The sequence below is a fragment of the Myotis brandtii genome, unplaced genomic scaffold (assembly GCF_000412655.1).
Source record: "Myotis brandtii unplaced genomic scaffold, ASM41265v1 scaffold188, whole genome shotgun sequence".
NCBI lineage: Eukaryota > Metazoa > Chordata > Mammalia > Chiroptera > Vespertilionidae > Myotis > Myotis brandtii.
In genome coordinates, this window is record NW_005356985.1 from 620,506 (window position 1) to 634,868 (window position 14,363).

The following is a 14,363-nucleotide window of genomic DNA, read 5'->3' on the forward strand; positions in this document are numbered from 1 at the left end:
CCACAGCCTCATTTAGTCTGATACCAGCCACAGGCAAGGCGGAGAGCTCACGTCCACGGCTGGCGTGAGGCCCGGGAAGCAAGCACCTGGCCCAGGTCGCTCTGGCAGCTGCAGCGCCAGGACTGGGCCCAGACAGTTACACTCCCGAGCCCGGGCCCCTCACCACCTGCAACCCCGCCTGTGCATGCCAGCGTGCCTGGCCAGTTCCCACCTGCTTCCCCGTTTCACACAGAGACGCTGAGGCCCAGGGGAGGGAAGCCAGCGCCTCGCTCGGCCACCTGGGCTGGGTCGGCGAGCTGTCCCCTCGCAGGTCGTGGCTGGCACCCGGGAGCCTGCGGTTCCGAAGGGCTCTGCCCGGCGGCAGCTGTGGGGGAGAGGGGGGACTTACTTCTCTCTGTTGAATATGATGAATTCCTTCCGCACGGTCTCCAGGCACTGCTGCAGGTGTCCGTTCTGTCAAAGGGACAGACAGGTGACTGTGAGTGACAGACAAAGGGCCAAGACCAGCAGAGACCGGTCGCCCGGGGCTGCGCACCAGCTAAGTGGAGGGAGCAGCCCTGCCAGCACCGTGGCTGTGCCAGGCAGCCTGGCAGACAAAGATGTTTTTCTCAGTTTGAAGCCACTAAATCCGAGCTGAAAGCGGTGGTAGGGGGGGATTGTGGGTAGAAGATCCTGGGCGTGGCTTCCTGATGGCTCGAATGTCCGTCAGGCCTAATAAAGCGTGAGGGGGAGGGGAGAAAGGCAAGGCATCCTGCAAGGTGCTCGTTCCCGCCAAGAACAGGTGCTGAGAGCCACCTGCCTCACCGAGGCTCTGCTGCTGCACACCTGGCAGGGCCTCGGGCCTGGGCATGGGGCCTGGGCATGGGGCCTGGGCCCACTGTACTGGTAGGGTCTACAAAGATGTTTCAGTTTCTTTAAAATAAGCAGAAAAGCCCGAGGGTCGTGTGGCTCAGTGGTTGAGTGTTGACCTATGAACCAGGAAGTTACGGTTCAATTCCCGGTCAGGGCACATGCCCGGCTTGTTGGCTCGATCCCCAGGAGGGGGTGTGCAGGAGGCAGCCAACCAATGATTCTCATCATTGATGTTTCTGTCTCTCCCTCTCCCTTCTTCTCTGAAATCAATAAAAATATATTTAAAAAATAAGCAGGAAAAAATGAACTTCCAGCATTGAAAGCTGACTTCATACCATTGCCGTCATTAAACATCATGTTTAAGATGCTTTTTTGGTGGAAGGGCCGGTTGTGGGTTGAAATCTGCTCCTCCCCCCAAAACATACATTGATGTCCTGACCCCCCACCGGGGAAGGGAACCTTATGTGGAGATGGGGCTATGCAGCTGTCACTCGTGAAGATGAGGTCACACTGGAGTAGGGGGCCCTCAGCTCAAGGACTGGTGTCCTTCCAAGAAGGCCACGTGAAGACACAGAGCCACGGAGAGGAAATGCCACGTGACGTGGAGGCAGAGACAAAGGGATGTGGCCACAAGCCAAGGCATGGAGACCCCCGGCCGCCACCAGGGGCAGGAGTGGCCGGAGAGGACCGCCTTCCAGCCTCTGGGGGAGCCCGGCTCTGTCCACGCCTTGATTCTGAACGTCTGGCCTCCACACTTGGGCGAGAATAACTTCCACTTATGTTAAGCCACCAAGGCTGTGACACTATGGCAGCCTAGAAAGCGAATACAGCGGCTCATAAAGCCCGAGTGGCGTGCCCAGGGCCCCACGAACGTCACCCTGTGGCCTGGGCTGTCTCCACAGCACGGGACCTTCCACAGGGTGCTCAGGAGGCAGCACACAGGGGGCCCCTGTCACTCAGCATTGAGCTCCTGCCTGGAGACTCACGAGGTGGGGGGGGGGGGGGCGGTGCTAAGGTGAATGATGGGAGCGCACACCTGTAGCTCAGGCAGTTTCCTGCAATGAAAGACCATTTGTGGATGGAGGCATCTCATTTACAGCCAGTGAAGGCATTTGGCTGGTGACTGACATGCCTCCATCTGTCTAAAGAGTAGCCTAGCGCCCAGCTGGCGTGGCTCCGTGATTGAGCTTCCAACCGTGAGCCAGGAGGTCACAGTTCGATTCCCGGTCAGGGCACATGCCTGGGTTGTGAGCTCCATCCCCAGTAGGGGGCGTGCAGGAGGCAGCCGATCAGTGATTCTCCCCCACCATAAGAGATACGATGTTTCTATATCTCTCGCCCTCTCTCTGAAATCAATAAAAGCATATTTTAAAATAAGAAATAAAAGGTAGCCTAGCTCCATCGCATCCCTGGGAGAACAGGACTCCCGCCCTCCCGTGGTGCGCCCACCCCCCCATGGCGCTCACCAGCGGACAGCTGTCCTTCGTGCCGTCTTTGGACCTGTTCTTTGCCAACCGCTTCTTCTTTTTGTGAAGCGGCTTGGATTCGAGAATCATTTCTTCAAGTTCAAACGTGGGATCACAATTCAATCTCCCTTTCTGAAAGGAAAACAGGGTTTGTCTTTGTTCCACCCACCGCCGAACTTTACTTCCACTCACTCATTCATTCAATCTTTCATTCAACAAGTAACGATGACCTGCTCCTGTGGGTCACATCTGCTGTATATTTTTTCTGATGATGAAAAGCAACACGTTCCCATTGCACACGTCCTTCGATTATCCCCCTGATCCCTCCCCACACCCCGGGCAGCCCCACCGCAATGTCCACATGCTCCCCAGTCTCCTTCCTACGGATGGATGGTCAGTCATGAGGCTGAGTTTAGTTTTCTGATCTGACATTTCCACGTATTTTATCAAACGTCCTCATGCCACCACTCCCTCTTCTATAAATACCATTTTTACTCTTTCCATGCAAAATGCCATTTCTCATCATATTCTTCCCAGTTTCCAGTCCTCGTTCCCTTTCCTCTGCAAGCTAGAGCCAGCGGACCCAGGCCCGGCCTCCTGGAGGCTGGGTCCCGCCCACTGTAGCAGGAGGAATGCGGGTCTCCCTGCCTTTCAGACCTTGGATCCGAAACCTCAGGTGGCCTTTTCTGTCCTGAGACCCAGCCCAGGGTGCCCGTCCCTCAGGCAGTGCAGCCTAGTGGTTATAACACCCATGGCTTCGGAGGTACATCTCTCCCAATGAGCAGGTCGGATTTCAGGCCCAAGTCTTTCCTGGCCCCATTTATCTGCCATTCATTCATTCATTCATTCATTCATTCCCATGCAGGCTCTGGGTTCCCTTTCCTCTGCAGCTGGAGCCAGCGGACCCAGGCCCGACCTCCTGGAGGCTGGGCCCCCGCCCACTGTGGCAGGAGGAATGTGGGTCTCCCTGCCTTTCAGACCTTGGATCCGAAACCTTAGGTGGCCTTTTCTGTCCTGAGACCCAGCCCAGGGTGCCCGTCCCCTCGGGCAGTACAGCCTAGTGGTTATAACACCCACGGCTTCGGAGGTACCATCTCTCCCAATGAGCGGTCGGATTTCAGGCCCAAGTCTTTCCTGGCCCCATTTATCTGCCATTCATTCATTCATCCATTCATTCACTCCCATGCAGGCTCTGGATCCAGACTGCCTGGGGTCAAGCCTGGTGCTGTCCATCTCTCACTGAGTGAGCGGAGCAAGTTTCCTGACCTGAGAACACGGACAGACACGCTGCCCTGTGGTGAGGCTTGTCTGAGATGCTGGATGCGCACGCCAGGCACGCACTGCCTCCTGCCGGCTCCTGTCTCTCATGCAGCCACTCTCATGTGAGAAGACACACGGTGGCCTCCTGGTGCCTTCGAAGGCCACCCATCCTGGGGGCTCCCTCAGGCCGAGGCCGGCCCACCACATGGTCCGCACTCTCTGAAGGCTCAGGAGGATGGCAGACACCAAAAACGGGACCTTATTAACCACTAACGGAGACCCGGGCGCCTCTCCAGTGGGGGCAGGGAGGCTGCGGTCCAGAGAGGAGGCGGGGGCTGCCCCCCAGAGCAGAACCAGTGCTGACCCTCCCACGGGCCAGCTGCTGCACGTATGCTGAGTCTTGGAGGAGGGGTGGGACCCTGCGGGGCGTGGCGCGCCATCAGAGGGGACCCCCACTCACATTGGGCACAAAGCTGGGGGTCAGCGCCTTCTCGAACACCGCGTCCCAGTTCGTGTCGGCCAGGTAGGGTGTGCTCTGCAGGTCGCCGAGGCTGGACAGGCGGCTCTCGGGGTCCTTGGTCAGGAGCTGGGGACACAGGGCAAAGTGCTTGCCTGAGCTGTGCGCCACCAAGGGCTCGGGCAGTACAGCCTAGTGGTTATAACACCCACGGCTTCGGAGGTACCATCTCTCCCAATGAGCGGTCGGATTTCAGGCCCAAGTCTTTCCTGGCCCCATTTATCTGCCATTCATTCATTCATTCATTCATTCATTCCCATGCAGGCTCTGGATCCAGACTGCCTGGGGTCGAGCCTGGTTCTGTCCATCTCTCACTGAGTGAGCGGAGCAAGTTTCCTGACCTGAGAACACGGACAGACGCGCTGCCCTGTGGTGAGGCTTGTCTGAGATGCTGGATGCGCACGCCAGGCACACACTGCCGGCTCCTGTCTCTCATGCAGCCACTCTCATGTGATAAGACACACGGTGGCCTCCTGGTGCCTTCGAAGGCCACCCATCCTGAGGGCTCCCTCAGGCCGAGGCCGGCCCACCCACACTCTCTGAAGGCTCAGGAGGATGGCAGACACTGAAATGGGACCTTATTAACCACTGACGGAGACCGGGGCGCCTCTCCAGTGGGGGCAGGGAGGCTGCGGTCCAGAGAGGAGGCAGGGGCTGCCCCCCAGAGCAGAACCAGTGCTGACCCTCCCACGGGCCAGCTGCTGCACGTATGCTGAGTCTTGGAGGAGGGGTGGGACCCTGCACGGACAGACACGCTGCCCTGTGGTGAGGCTTGTCTGAGATGCTGGATGCGCACGCCAGGCACGCACTGCCTCCTGCCGGCTCCTGTCTCTCATGCAGCCACTCTCATGTGAGAAGACACACGGTGGCCTCCTGGTGCCTTCGAAGGCCACCCATCCTGGGGGCTCCCTCAGGCCGAGGCCGGCCCACCACATGGTCCGCACTCTCTGAAGGCTCAGGAGGATGGCAGACACCAAAAACGGGACCTTATTAACCACTAACGGAGACCCGGGCGCCTCTCCAGTGGGGGCAGGGAGGCTGCGGTCCAGAGAGGAGGCGGGGGCTGCCCCCCAGAGCAGAACCAGTGCTGACCCTCCCACGGGCCAGCTGCTGCACGTATGCTGAGTCTTGGAGGAGGGGTGGGACCCTGCGGGGCGTGGCGCGCCATCAGAGGGGACCCCCACTCACATTGGGCACAAAGCTGGGGGTCAGCGCCTTCTCGAACACCGCGTCCCAGTTCGTGTCGGCCAGGTAGGGTGTGCTCTGCAGGTCGCCGAGGCTGGACAGGCGGCTCTCGGGGTCCTTGGTCAGGAGCTGGGGACACAGGGCAAAGTGCTTGCCTGAGCTGTGCGCCACCAAGGGGGCAGGGTGCAGAGGGCGGGGTCACCTCCAATCCAATCATGCCCCATCTGGGACGCTGTCATCGGAAGTGTCACCAACACCCATTTCTTTACAACAGGGAGGGACGGAGGGGTCAGGCTGCTTCCGCAGGGCATCCAGCCAGGGGCCCTTGGGTGGGGATGAACCCTGCAGCAGCCAGCTCCCCTCGGGGACCATGGCCCTGTGACACGCTGGCTTGTAGGGGAGCACAGAGACTTGGTTGGAAAGTCTGTAAGGAGGAATTTCTGACCTAGGGGAGTGGGCTGAAGGTGGTGCCCCTAATTGCTCCTTAACCTTTCCAAACAAGTCTGTGTACCTGTGGACCCTCGGGTGTTTACCGGAATCTTTATGCTTAATCTTTGGGTGTTGCTTGCCTGAGCTGTGCATCACCGAGAGGGGCGGGGTGCCGAGGGCGGGGTCACCTCCAGCCCGGTCGTGCCCCATCTGGGACGCTGTCATCGGAAGTGTCACCAACACCCATCTCTTTACAAGGAGGGACTGAGGGGTCAGGCTGCTTCCTCAGGGCATCCAGCCAGGGCCCCTTGGGTGGGGATGAACCCTGCAGCCGCCAGCTCCCCTCGGGGACCATGACACGCTGGCTTGTAGGGGAGCACAGAGACTTGGTTCGGGCCAGCTGCTGCACGTATGCTGAGTCTTGGAGGAGGGGTGGGACCCTGCGGGGCGTGGCGCGCCATCAGAGGGGACCCCCACTCACATTGGGCACAAAGCTGGGGGTCAGCGCCTTCTCGAACACCGCGTCCCAGTTCGTGTCGGCCAGGTAGGGTGTGCTCTGCAGGTCGCCGAGGCTGGACAGGCGGCTCTCGGGGTCCTTGGTCAGGAGCTGGGGACACAGGGCAAAGTGCTTGCCTGAGCTGTGCATCACCGAGAGGGGCGGGGTGCCGAGGGCGGGGTCACCTCCAGCCCGGTCGTGCCCCATCTGGGACGCTGTCATCGGAAGTGTCACCAACACCCATCTCTTTACAAGGAGGGACTGAGGGGTCAGGCTGCTTCCTCAGGGCATCCAGCCAGGGCCCCTTGGGTGGGGATGAACCCTGCAGCCGCCAGCTCCCCTCGGGGACCATGACACGCTGGCTTGTAGGGGAGCACAGAGACTTGGTTGGAAAGTCTGTAAGGAGGAATTTCTGACCTAGGGGAGTGGGCTGAAGGTGGTGCCCCTAATTGCTCCTTAACCTTTCCAAACAAGTCTGTGTACCTGTGGACCCTCGGGTGTTTACCGGAATCTTTATGCTTAATCTTTGGGTGTCCTTGCTTAAAGGACACTGCAGACACATGCATCCTCCAAGATTATGACCCAACTGATTGTATCTAAAAGATAAACTTTATCCCAAACTGCTGCTACAATAAGAGCCTGAAGAGGCAGGCGAGTGAGGCTGTCTGGTTCCTATAGCCAGGCAGTCCCTTAGCCCTCTCTTTCACAGAAACATGCATCTGAGTAATCGTTCATCCGTCGCTCAGGGGCTGCTGGTCAGCCCTGGCACTGGCTCTCCCTGGTAGCACAGAGGCTGCCAATTAAAAGTAAAAGAATCAGCTGTCTCGTCTCAGGACTTTCCGCTCGATAATGGGATGTGCCACATGTCACAGTTCCCCTTGGACAGTCAGAGGCGACCTCTGTGGCCTGGTGCGCTGACCGCGCTTGTCGCCAAGGGGACCATTCTCAGCTTCTTCTCAAATGGGTTCTGCTAATAAGGGTGGTAAGTGTAAAAGCCACCACAGGCTGCCCCCTGTGTCCACAGGGCTCTCTGCCTGGGGGTCACCTGCTCCTCTGGTGCAGGGAGCACCTGCCTGCAAATAGGATAGGAGTCCTCGTCTGGAGGCCACTGGACGAGTGCAGCCCTGGGTAGCTGAGGCCTGAGTTCCTCCCGCAGAGGGACGGCCAGGCATCCATGCCCAGCTCGTGGCTGGATGAGCCCCGGGGGGCCTGGGCAGGGCAGGGTCATACCCAGTGCCAGCAGGTGGAGCCAGGAGGGGAGCCCCCAACAGCCTGTCCCCCCAGTCACTGCAGAAATCTCCCGCCGTGCCCAGCAAGAGGGCCAGTCACCAGGTGAGGGATGCCTGGCAGGGTGTCATCTGTTGGTCACAGCAGCCTGTCTTTAGGGGGTGCACCCAAATGAGGGGTGCTATTTTAAACAGAGGCCCCATTTCTTTGCTGCACCTGGGCTCAGCAATTGGGCAGCAGTGGTCTGACTCGCTGGGCGGGTAAGGGGGGCATGGCAGGTGGCAGGGCTTCCAGTGATTTGGAGACCAATCAGGCTGAGGGCCACCAACCCCTAGGAACCAGGTAGTGACTCCAAAGCAAGTTAATGGATAGCGATTCAGTGCATCATCCACGGGGGAGGAGTGAGTGCTGGGCTCGGGGTCGGGGAGCTGGGGTAGAACCCGCCTCTGCCCCTTTGCAGCCCCGTGACACTGCTGGCAGGTTTCACTTTCCTGAGCATCAGTTTTCTCATCTCTACTATGGGGACAACACCACGACTCAGGGTCACATACACAGGCTTGTGGCGATGAAGGGAGAAGACCCAGCTCATGGCCCCGGACTTACTGTTCCCTCAACCAGTGCCGTCAACTCCACGCATCTTGGAGGACTCCCAGTGGCCACAGCTGCAGGTCAGCTCAAAGGGAGGGCACCCAGCCTACAACCCCCTAGTGCACAGAGCCACCCTGATAGCTTGTGGAGACACACACAGCCTGGCCCACCCCAGGCTCCGGCTCTGAGAATCGGCCTTTCCAACAAGCTCCCGGGAGGTGCCGACCCGCTGTTCCCTGGAACACACTTTGAGAACCTCTGCTTCATTCCAACAGCAACAATTCCTGCACAAGGTGCGGAGATGCCCCGTGTCTTCAAGCCCAGTGAGTCAAAGACGCTTTGAAGAGCCACCTGCAGTGAGGATCTCTAGGTACTGGGAGCCCGTGCTGGCGTGACAGGGCCCGGCGTCGCCGTCACCACCAGGATTCTGAGCCAGGCTCACTGGCCAGCAGCTTGTGATCCTGAATGCCAGATGCTGAGCCCGCATAGGAGGTGGCTTAGAGCCCTGCTTTTCATCTCCTGTCCCTCCGTATCCTCCTTCCTCACGGTGCCGGGAGGCCCGAGTCTGCACTGCGACCTCACTCCCGCTAGCGGGCAGCTGGCCGCCCCTTACCTTCCTCAGCAGGGCGACCATCCCCTTGCACCACGTGGAGGAGTAGTGCACACGCTCCGCCTGGAACATGTTGAGGATCTCAGTGACGGGTGTGGCCGAGTGGATCTCGTACGGCCTCTGCAGAGACAACGGGCGGAGTCAGAGAGAGGACAGGACACTGCACTGGCTGGGTTAAAACCACAATACATCCGGCCGGTGTGGCTCAGTGGTTGGGCATCAACCCATGAACCAGGAGGTCACGGTTCGATTCCCAGTCAGGGTACATGCCCAGGGATTGCAGGCTCGATCCCCAGTAGGGGGCGTGCAGGAAGCAGCCAATCCATGATTCTCTCTCATCATTGATGTTTTTCTCTCTCTCTCCATTCCCCTTCCTCTCTGAAATCAATAAACACACATATATTTTTAAAAAGAAAGAGTTTATCTTTGAAGCAGCAAGAGCCACTCCGTCCTTGGGGCTTTTGGCCACGTCATCACCTTTGACAGTTCTGACCCATGAGGAAGGACAGAGGAGGAACTTTCCACTGGCCAAGGCCCAACCAAGCTTAGGTCTACTGCTCGCCACGGCCACTGGCCTGTCTGATTGTGCAAGACAGTCAGCGTCTGGCAAACGCTCGTGTCCTCTGGTTCTGACAAATACGATGGGCCCTCATACTCCTCCTCCGAGTATGTGTGTCCGTGGGACTAATGGACGACAGGAACCGACCAGGAATGAGGAAGCCGGTGGGAGAGCAACCTTTTCATTCAGAGCTTGAGAAAATGAACAGACTCATCGGTGTTTTTTTTTCGTTTGTTTTGGGTTTTTTGCATTCTAAAAAACACCATGTACAGTAGTTCCTCTGAGAAATTCAGGGGAAATATCTGATCAAGAGGAGATCCCAGCTGCTTGAGCTACAGGGTGATTAGTCATACATATGTGCACTCTCAGAGCTCTGACGGTTTATAGACTGCTTCATTCATTCATTCATTCATTCATCACCCATGTCACCATGCCCGGGCCCTGCCGTCACGGAGCGCTGGCTACGGGGCTGACGGTGCCAGCACGCAAAGGGCGGGGGCGCATCGCCAGTGGGGGAAACGGGACTCTGCCTGCTGTGCGGGGAGCGGAGCTGGGAAGGTGAGTGATATGTGAACCGCACGCCGCAGCCCAGGGCAGCGAATGCCGTGATGATGGCTGCTCAGACTGAAAGGATGGGACAGTCCCCACTGTGCGCAGGGGAAACCGTGTCCTGAGGGGTAGGCGGCATCCTTTTCCAACCATCCCTGTGCAGAGAAAACACGCCTCCAAGTCAGTTTGTCATCATTCTTTCTGCTCAAATAAAACAACGAGACACTAGCTGCCAAGTAGCTCCATGGGTCATCTTCGGTTTTCCCGTTTGAATGCCATAAAGTGAAAATACGCCCGGACGCCCCATCTTTCTGGGACACGGAGCTAAGGTGTTCAGGGGAGATCGGGATGAGCAGACAAACGAAACCCGTGAAGGATGCATGGCCTGTACCCTGCAAGGGCTTCAAACCAAGCCGGAAAGTGGGGAGGACATCGTGTTGGGGTGGGAAGAGGCAGCGTTGGAACTCACAGGCTAAGGTGCTCCCCACGTCTGAGCTGCCACTGACGCGCCGCTGACCTTCGCACAAGCCTCCCTCCCCCGACATCCCTTGCCCAGGAGCAGAATGAGGGCTGTGTCAGAAGCTCGCTAAGCGCAGGGGCCTCAGAGCTGGCACGCACACCATCGGGACTGGCACCAGGCCTCCGACTCCTCACTGAGCTCCTTCCTGCCGCCCGGTGCCGGCCCAGCAAAATGGTGTGCCTCGTCCCCCCAAGCCCGGGACACCCCGAGCCCCCACCTCCACGGCCCTGTGTGCCCGCCGCACAGGTGCACGTCTTACCCAGCCCCGCAGCAGCTCGTAGGCCGTGACGCCCAGGGACCACCAGTCGACGGGGTAGGAGTACCCGGGGCCTCCGTCCACGTAGACCTGGAACACCTCCGGGGCTGCCAGAGACAGGATGAAGAGAATGTCGCTGCGCGTCTCACTTACACTCACCGCCCCCGAGAGAGGGGAACAGTGTCTTGGCAGACGTGGCAAGTTAAGGACCTCACGGTGCAGTCACAGTGGGGAGGACCGGCTCCTTACTGACCCCCCAGTGAATCAGGCCGTGGTGTAGACCCCTCCCACAGGGTCCCTGGCCTGGGTCATGTGACTTGCTCTGGCCAACTGGGCATCAGGAAATGTGAGGCAGGCAGAGTCTCGATAAGCATGTGGGGACCGGGATCTCCTGAGGCCTCTGTCACCATGTGCACAAGCTCACTCTGGTCCCCGCGATGACGGAGACCACGCGGGGAGAGGCCCGTTCCTCTCAGCTCTCCTGGCGGAGCCCCCAGCTGGCCCACCAGCTGAATGAGGGAGCCCAGCCCAAACCAGCAAAGAGCCGCAAGCTCACTCTGGTCCCCGCGATGACGGAGACCACACGGGGAGGGAGAGGCCCGTTCCTCTCAGCTCTCCTGGCAGAGCCCCCAGCTGGCCCACCGGCTGAATGAGGGAGCCCAGCCCAAACCAGCAAAGAGCCGTCCGGCCACATGGCAGGACTGTGAGAAGTCTTATGTCATTATTGCTCTAAGCTACGAAGCTTTGAGATGGTTTGTTACTAAGGAAATGGAAACTAATATAGACATCAAGAATTAAGAATTAAGAAAGACATTAATAGACTTATACAAGACAAAAGAGCAACATACATTTGAATTTAAAAACTCAGCGATCAGGCAAGAGAACTCGGGAAAAAAAGTCAGAAATAAAGAAAAACTATTTCAGTAATAAATACTTCACCAGAAAGCACACAAAGTGAATCTACACTCAACAGATCATGCTTTAAAGGAAAGAGAAAGAAAAATGAGAAAAGTTTAAACAAATAAAGGAAGATATAAGAAAGATCTGAAAATGACAAATATTGAAGGGTGGCAAAGGAAACCCAACGTTCAGATCATCGGCGTCCTTAGAGAAAACAGAATGCTTGCCAAAAACAATACTCCTGTCAGAAGTCATGAAGAAAAACCAACATAAAACCACACATTGTATATGTAAGCATACAGACCCAACTGACCAAAACCAAGGCTATATGCTGGAAAAACTAAGGGGCTTAAATCAAAAAGAAAAGAAAGGTTGGTTGGTTGGTTGGTTGGTTTTTCCCTAAGCCTGAGCCAAGCCTCCTGGCTGGGCAGGAGTTCCCTAGAACAGCGGTCGAGAACTTTTCGGACCTCACAGTTGGCGACCGCTGCGCCAAAGATTTCCTTAAAGAAGACGCAGGAGGGGAAGGTGTGTCTGGCAGGGCAGACAGACTGGGTGAAGCCCGAAGGTGTCAGAGAGCTGGGCACATCCTGGGCACAGATGGGGGTGGGGGTGAAGCAGGAGAGGATTCTGATGCCTCAGCCACCGGGCAGGTCACACCCCAAAGGGGTGCTGGGACACTCACCCATGTAGGGCTTGGTGCCGGCCATGGAGGAGGCCTTCTCCGCCCCCTGCACCACGGTGGCGATGTTGAAGTCCGTGATGTGGACGTGCCCTGGGACAGAGAAGCAGAGGCCCCGTTAGCGAGAGCTGCAGGCGGCTGTGCTACTCCTGGTGCGACTGAGAGCTGTGGTCTGCGAGGTGCCGGCCGGTTAGAGCGCCTGCTTACACTTGTGTTTTATCAGATACTTTGACAACGTCCCCCCGACCCCAGGATTATTCACAGTAGCCAAGACATGGACACAACCTAAGTGTTTATTAACAGACAAATGGATAAAGGATGTGTCATGTATATACAGTGACGTATTATTCAGCCAGAAGAAAGGACATCCTGTCATTTGCAACCACAGGGATGGACCTGGAGGACATCATGCTAAGTGAGATGAGTCAGACACATAAAGACAGATTCTGCAGGGTATCACCTACACGTGGAGTCTAAACAAAATTCAAATTCATAGAAACAGAGAGTAGAAAGCAGTTGCCAGGAAATGGGGTGGGGAAGTGAGGAGAGGTTGGTAAAGGGCAGCTCTAAGATGAATAAAGAGCTGTGGTCTGCAAGGTGCCGGCCGGTTAGAGCGCCTGCTTACACTTGTGTTTTATCAAATACTTTGACAACGTCCCCCCCGACTCCAGGATTACTCACAGTAGCCAAGACATGGATACAAACTAAGTGTTTATTAACAGACAAGTGGATAAAGGATGTGTCATGTATATACAGTGACGCATTATTCAGCCAGAAGAAAGGACATCCTGTCATTTGCAACCACAGGGATGGACCTAGAGGACATCATGCTAAGTGAGATGAGTCAGACACATAAAGACAAAGTCTACAGGGTATCACCTACACGTGGAGTCTAAACAAAATTCAAATTCATAGAAACAGAGAGTAGAAAGCGGTTGCCAGGAAATGGGGTGGGGAAGTGAGGAGAGGTTGGTTCTAATTATCATATTACCCTTTTATTAGTATAGATGTCTATTTTATGGGCAAGTTTTAAAGTACACATTTTTTTAGTGGTTCATGCATATTACCTATAAATAAACAAATCTACTCACAATGAAGGCATGATAAAAATATTTATAGATTACAAGTTTAGAGGCACGGACCCAGAGAGTGAGAGCTCCTGGTGAATAGCAGAGGCAGGTCCACCCAGACTGCCCATCTCAGGACAACTGTGCGAGACCGTGCGGGGGCAGGGCAGGGCGAGGAGAGGGCTCCTGTGCCCAGAGACAGCTCTCCTGTCTAGGCTGTGGTCAGTGGGGGCCTCAGGACGGTACCTGACGGATTTGGGGGGGGGGCTATCCTGGGTGTCTGGTGCCTGGCCCTGGGATGCTGGGATGACCAGGGCAGGCGACAGTGGCCTGGAGTGTGAGGCAGTCAAGCATAGAATACAGACAATAGAGTGGTTCTCCACCGCACGGCCCAGCTGTGGAAAGTCAGAAACAGCCACGTGGGAGGGTCTTCATGGCCTCCTGGGGCGGAGATGCCCCCTTGCCCTCTGGAATGGCATGATCCCTAATGCTGTGTTGACCCCATCATGCTGCAGGATCCCACATGGACATCCCTCCTCCAGGAAGCCCCGCCTCCCCCTCCTTCTCCAGCCCCACTGAGCTGCTCTCACACAGGCCCCGCCGCTCCCAGCACTGACCCTGCCGGGCCAGAGTGACCTCCCTGCTCTTCCGTGGCTCCCTCAGCCCCAGCTCCACCTCAGGAACACGGGGTCATTAGGAACCCCACCCCCCAGCACTGGCCTGTGTAGGCGGGGCCTGTGCGGCAGCACCTTTCACAGCTCCTGAGTGATTGCAGCCCTGGCCGAGCACCCCGAGGTCCTTGACAACAGGGCGCTGTGCCCTTCGGGGGCCTGGCACCACACCTCCCAAAATGCAGGGACACCTGCCTGGACACGGAGGACAGTGCTGCAGGTCAGTGATGCTTAAGGGCCGGCAACAACACCCTGAGCAACACTCAGGCGCTGCCCGCCTGTCTCTGGTGCCATCTCTGCCCACCTTTGGGACATGCGCTCCCCACGTGGGAAAGGGCAACCGCCCACTGGCAGGTGGTCCTCCGTTCCTCCGGCCGTTAGACGAGGGCGTGGGTTGCCACGTTCTCCCCCTCGGTGCCGCCCCCATGGCCGTGCACCTTCGCAGGGTCCTCCCTCGGCCCCAGGTGGGGTCACGTGCCATGCCCGGCCCGCTGGGACGGCAGCAAGGAGACACAGGGGGAGGCCTGAGTGA

The 14,363-nt window shown here is 57.5% G+C and overlaps 1 protein-coding gene across 1 annotated transcript in view; it reads right to left on the reverse strand.

Moving 5' to 3' along the window:
• Nucleotides 1-357: 357 nt before the first annotated feature.
• The window catches only part of STK32B (serine/threonine kinase 32B), a 17,727-nt gene continuing 3,721 nt past the window's right edge, over nucleotides 358-14,363 (reverse strand). The window contains exons 3-8 of the mRNA XM_014538285.1: nucleotides 12,097-12,186; nucleotides 10,518-10,621; nucleotides 8,634-8,750; nucleotides 6,191-6,316; nucleotides 2,319-2,450; nucleotides 358-453 (exon numbers count right to left, since the gene is read on the reverse strand). Of these exons, the coding sequence (XP_014393771.1) occupies nucleotides 385-453; nucleotides 2,319-2,450; nucleotides 6,191-6,316; nucleotides 8,634-8,750; nucleotides 10,518-10,621; nucleotides 12,097-12,186 (638 nt within the window). The 3' untranslated portion in view covers nucleotides 358-384. The remainder of the gene's footprint in view (nucleotides 454-2,318; nucleotides 2,451-6,190; nucleotides 6,317-8,633; nucleotides 8,751-10,517; nucleotides 10,622-12,096; nucleotides 12,187-14,363) is intronic.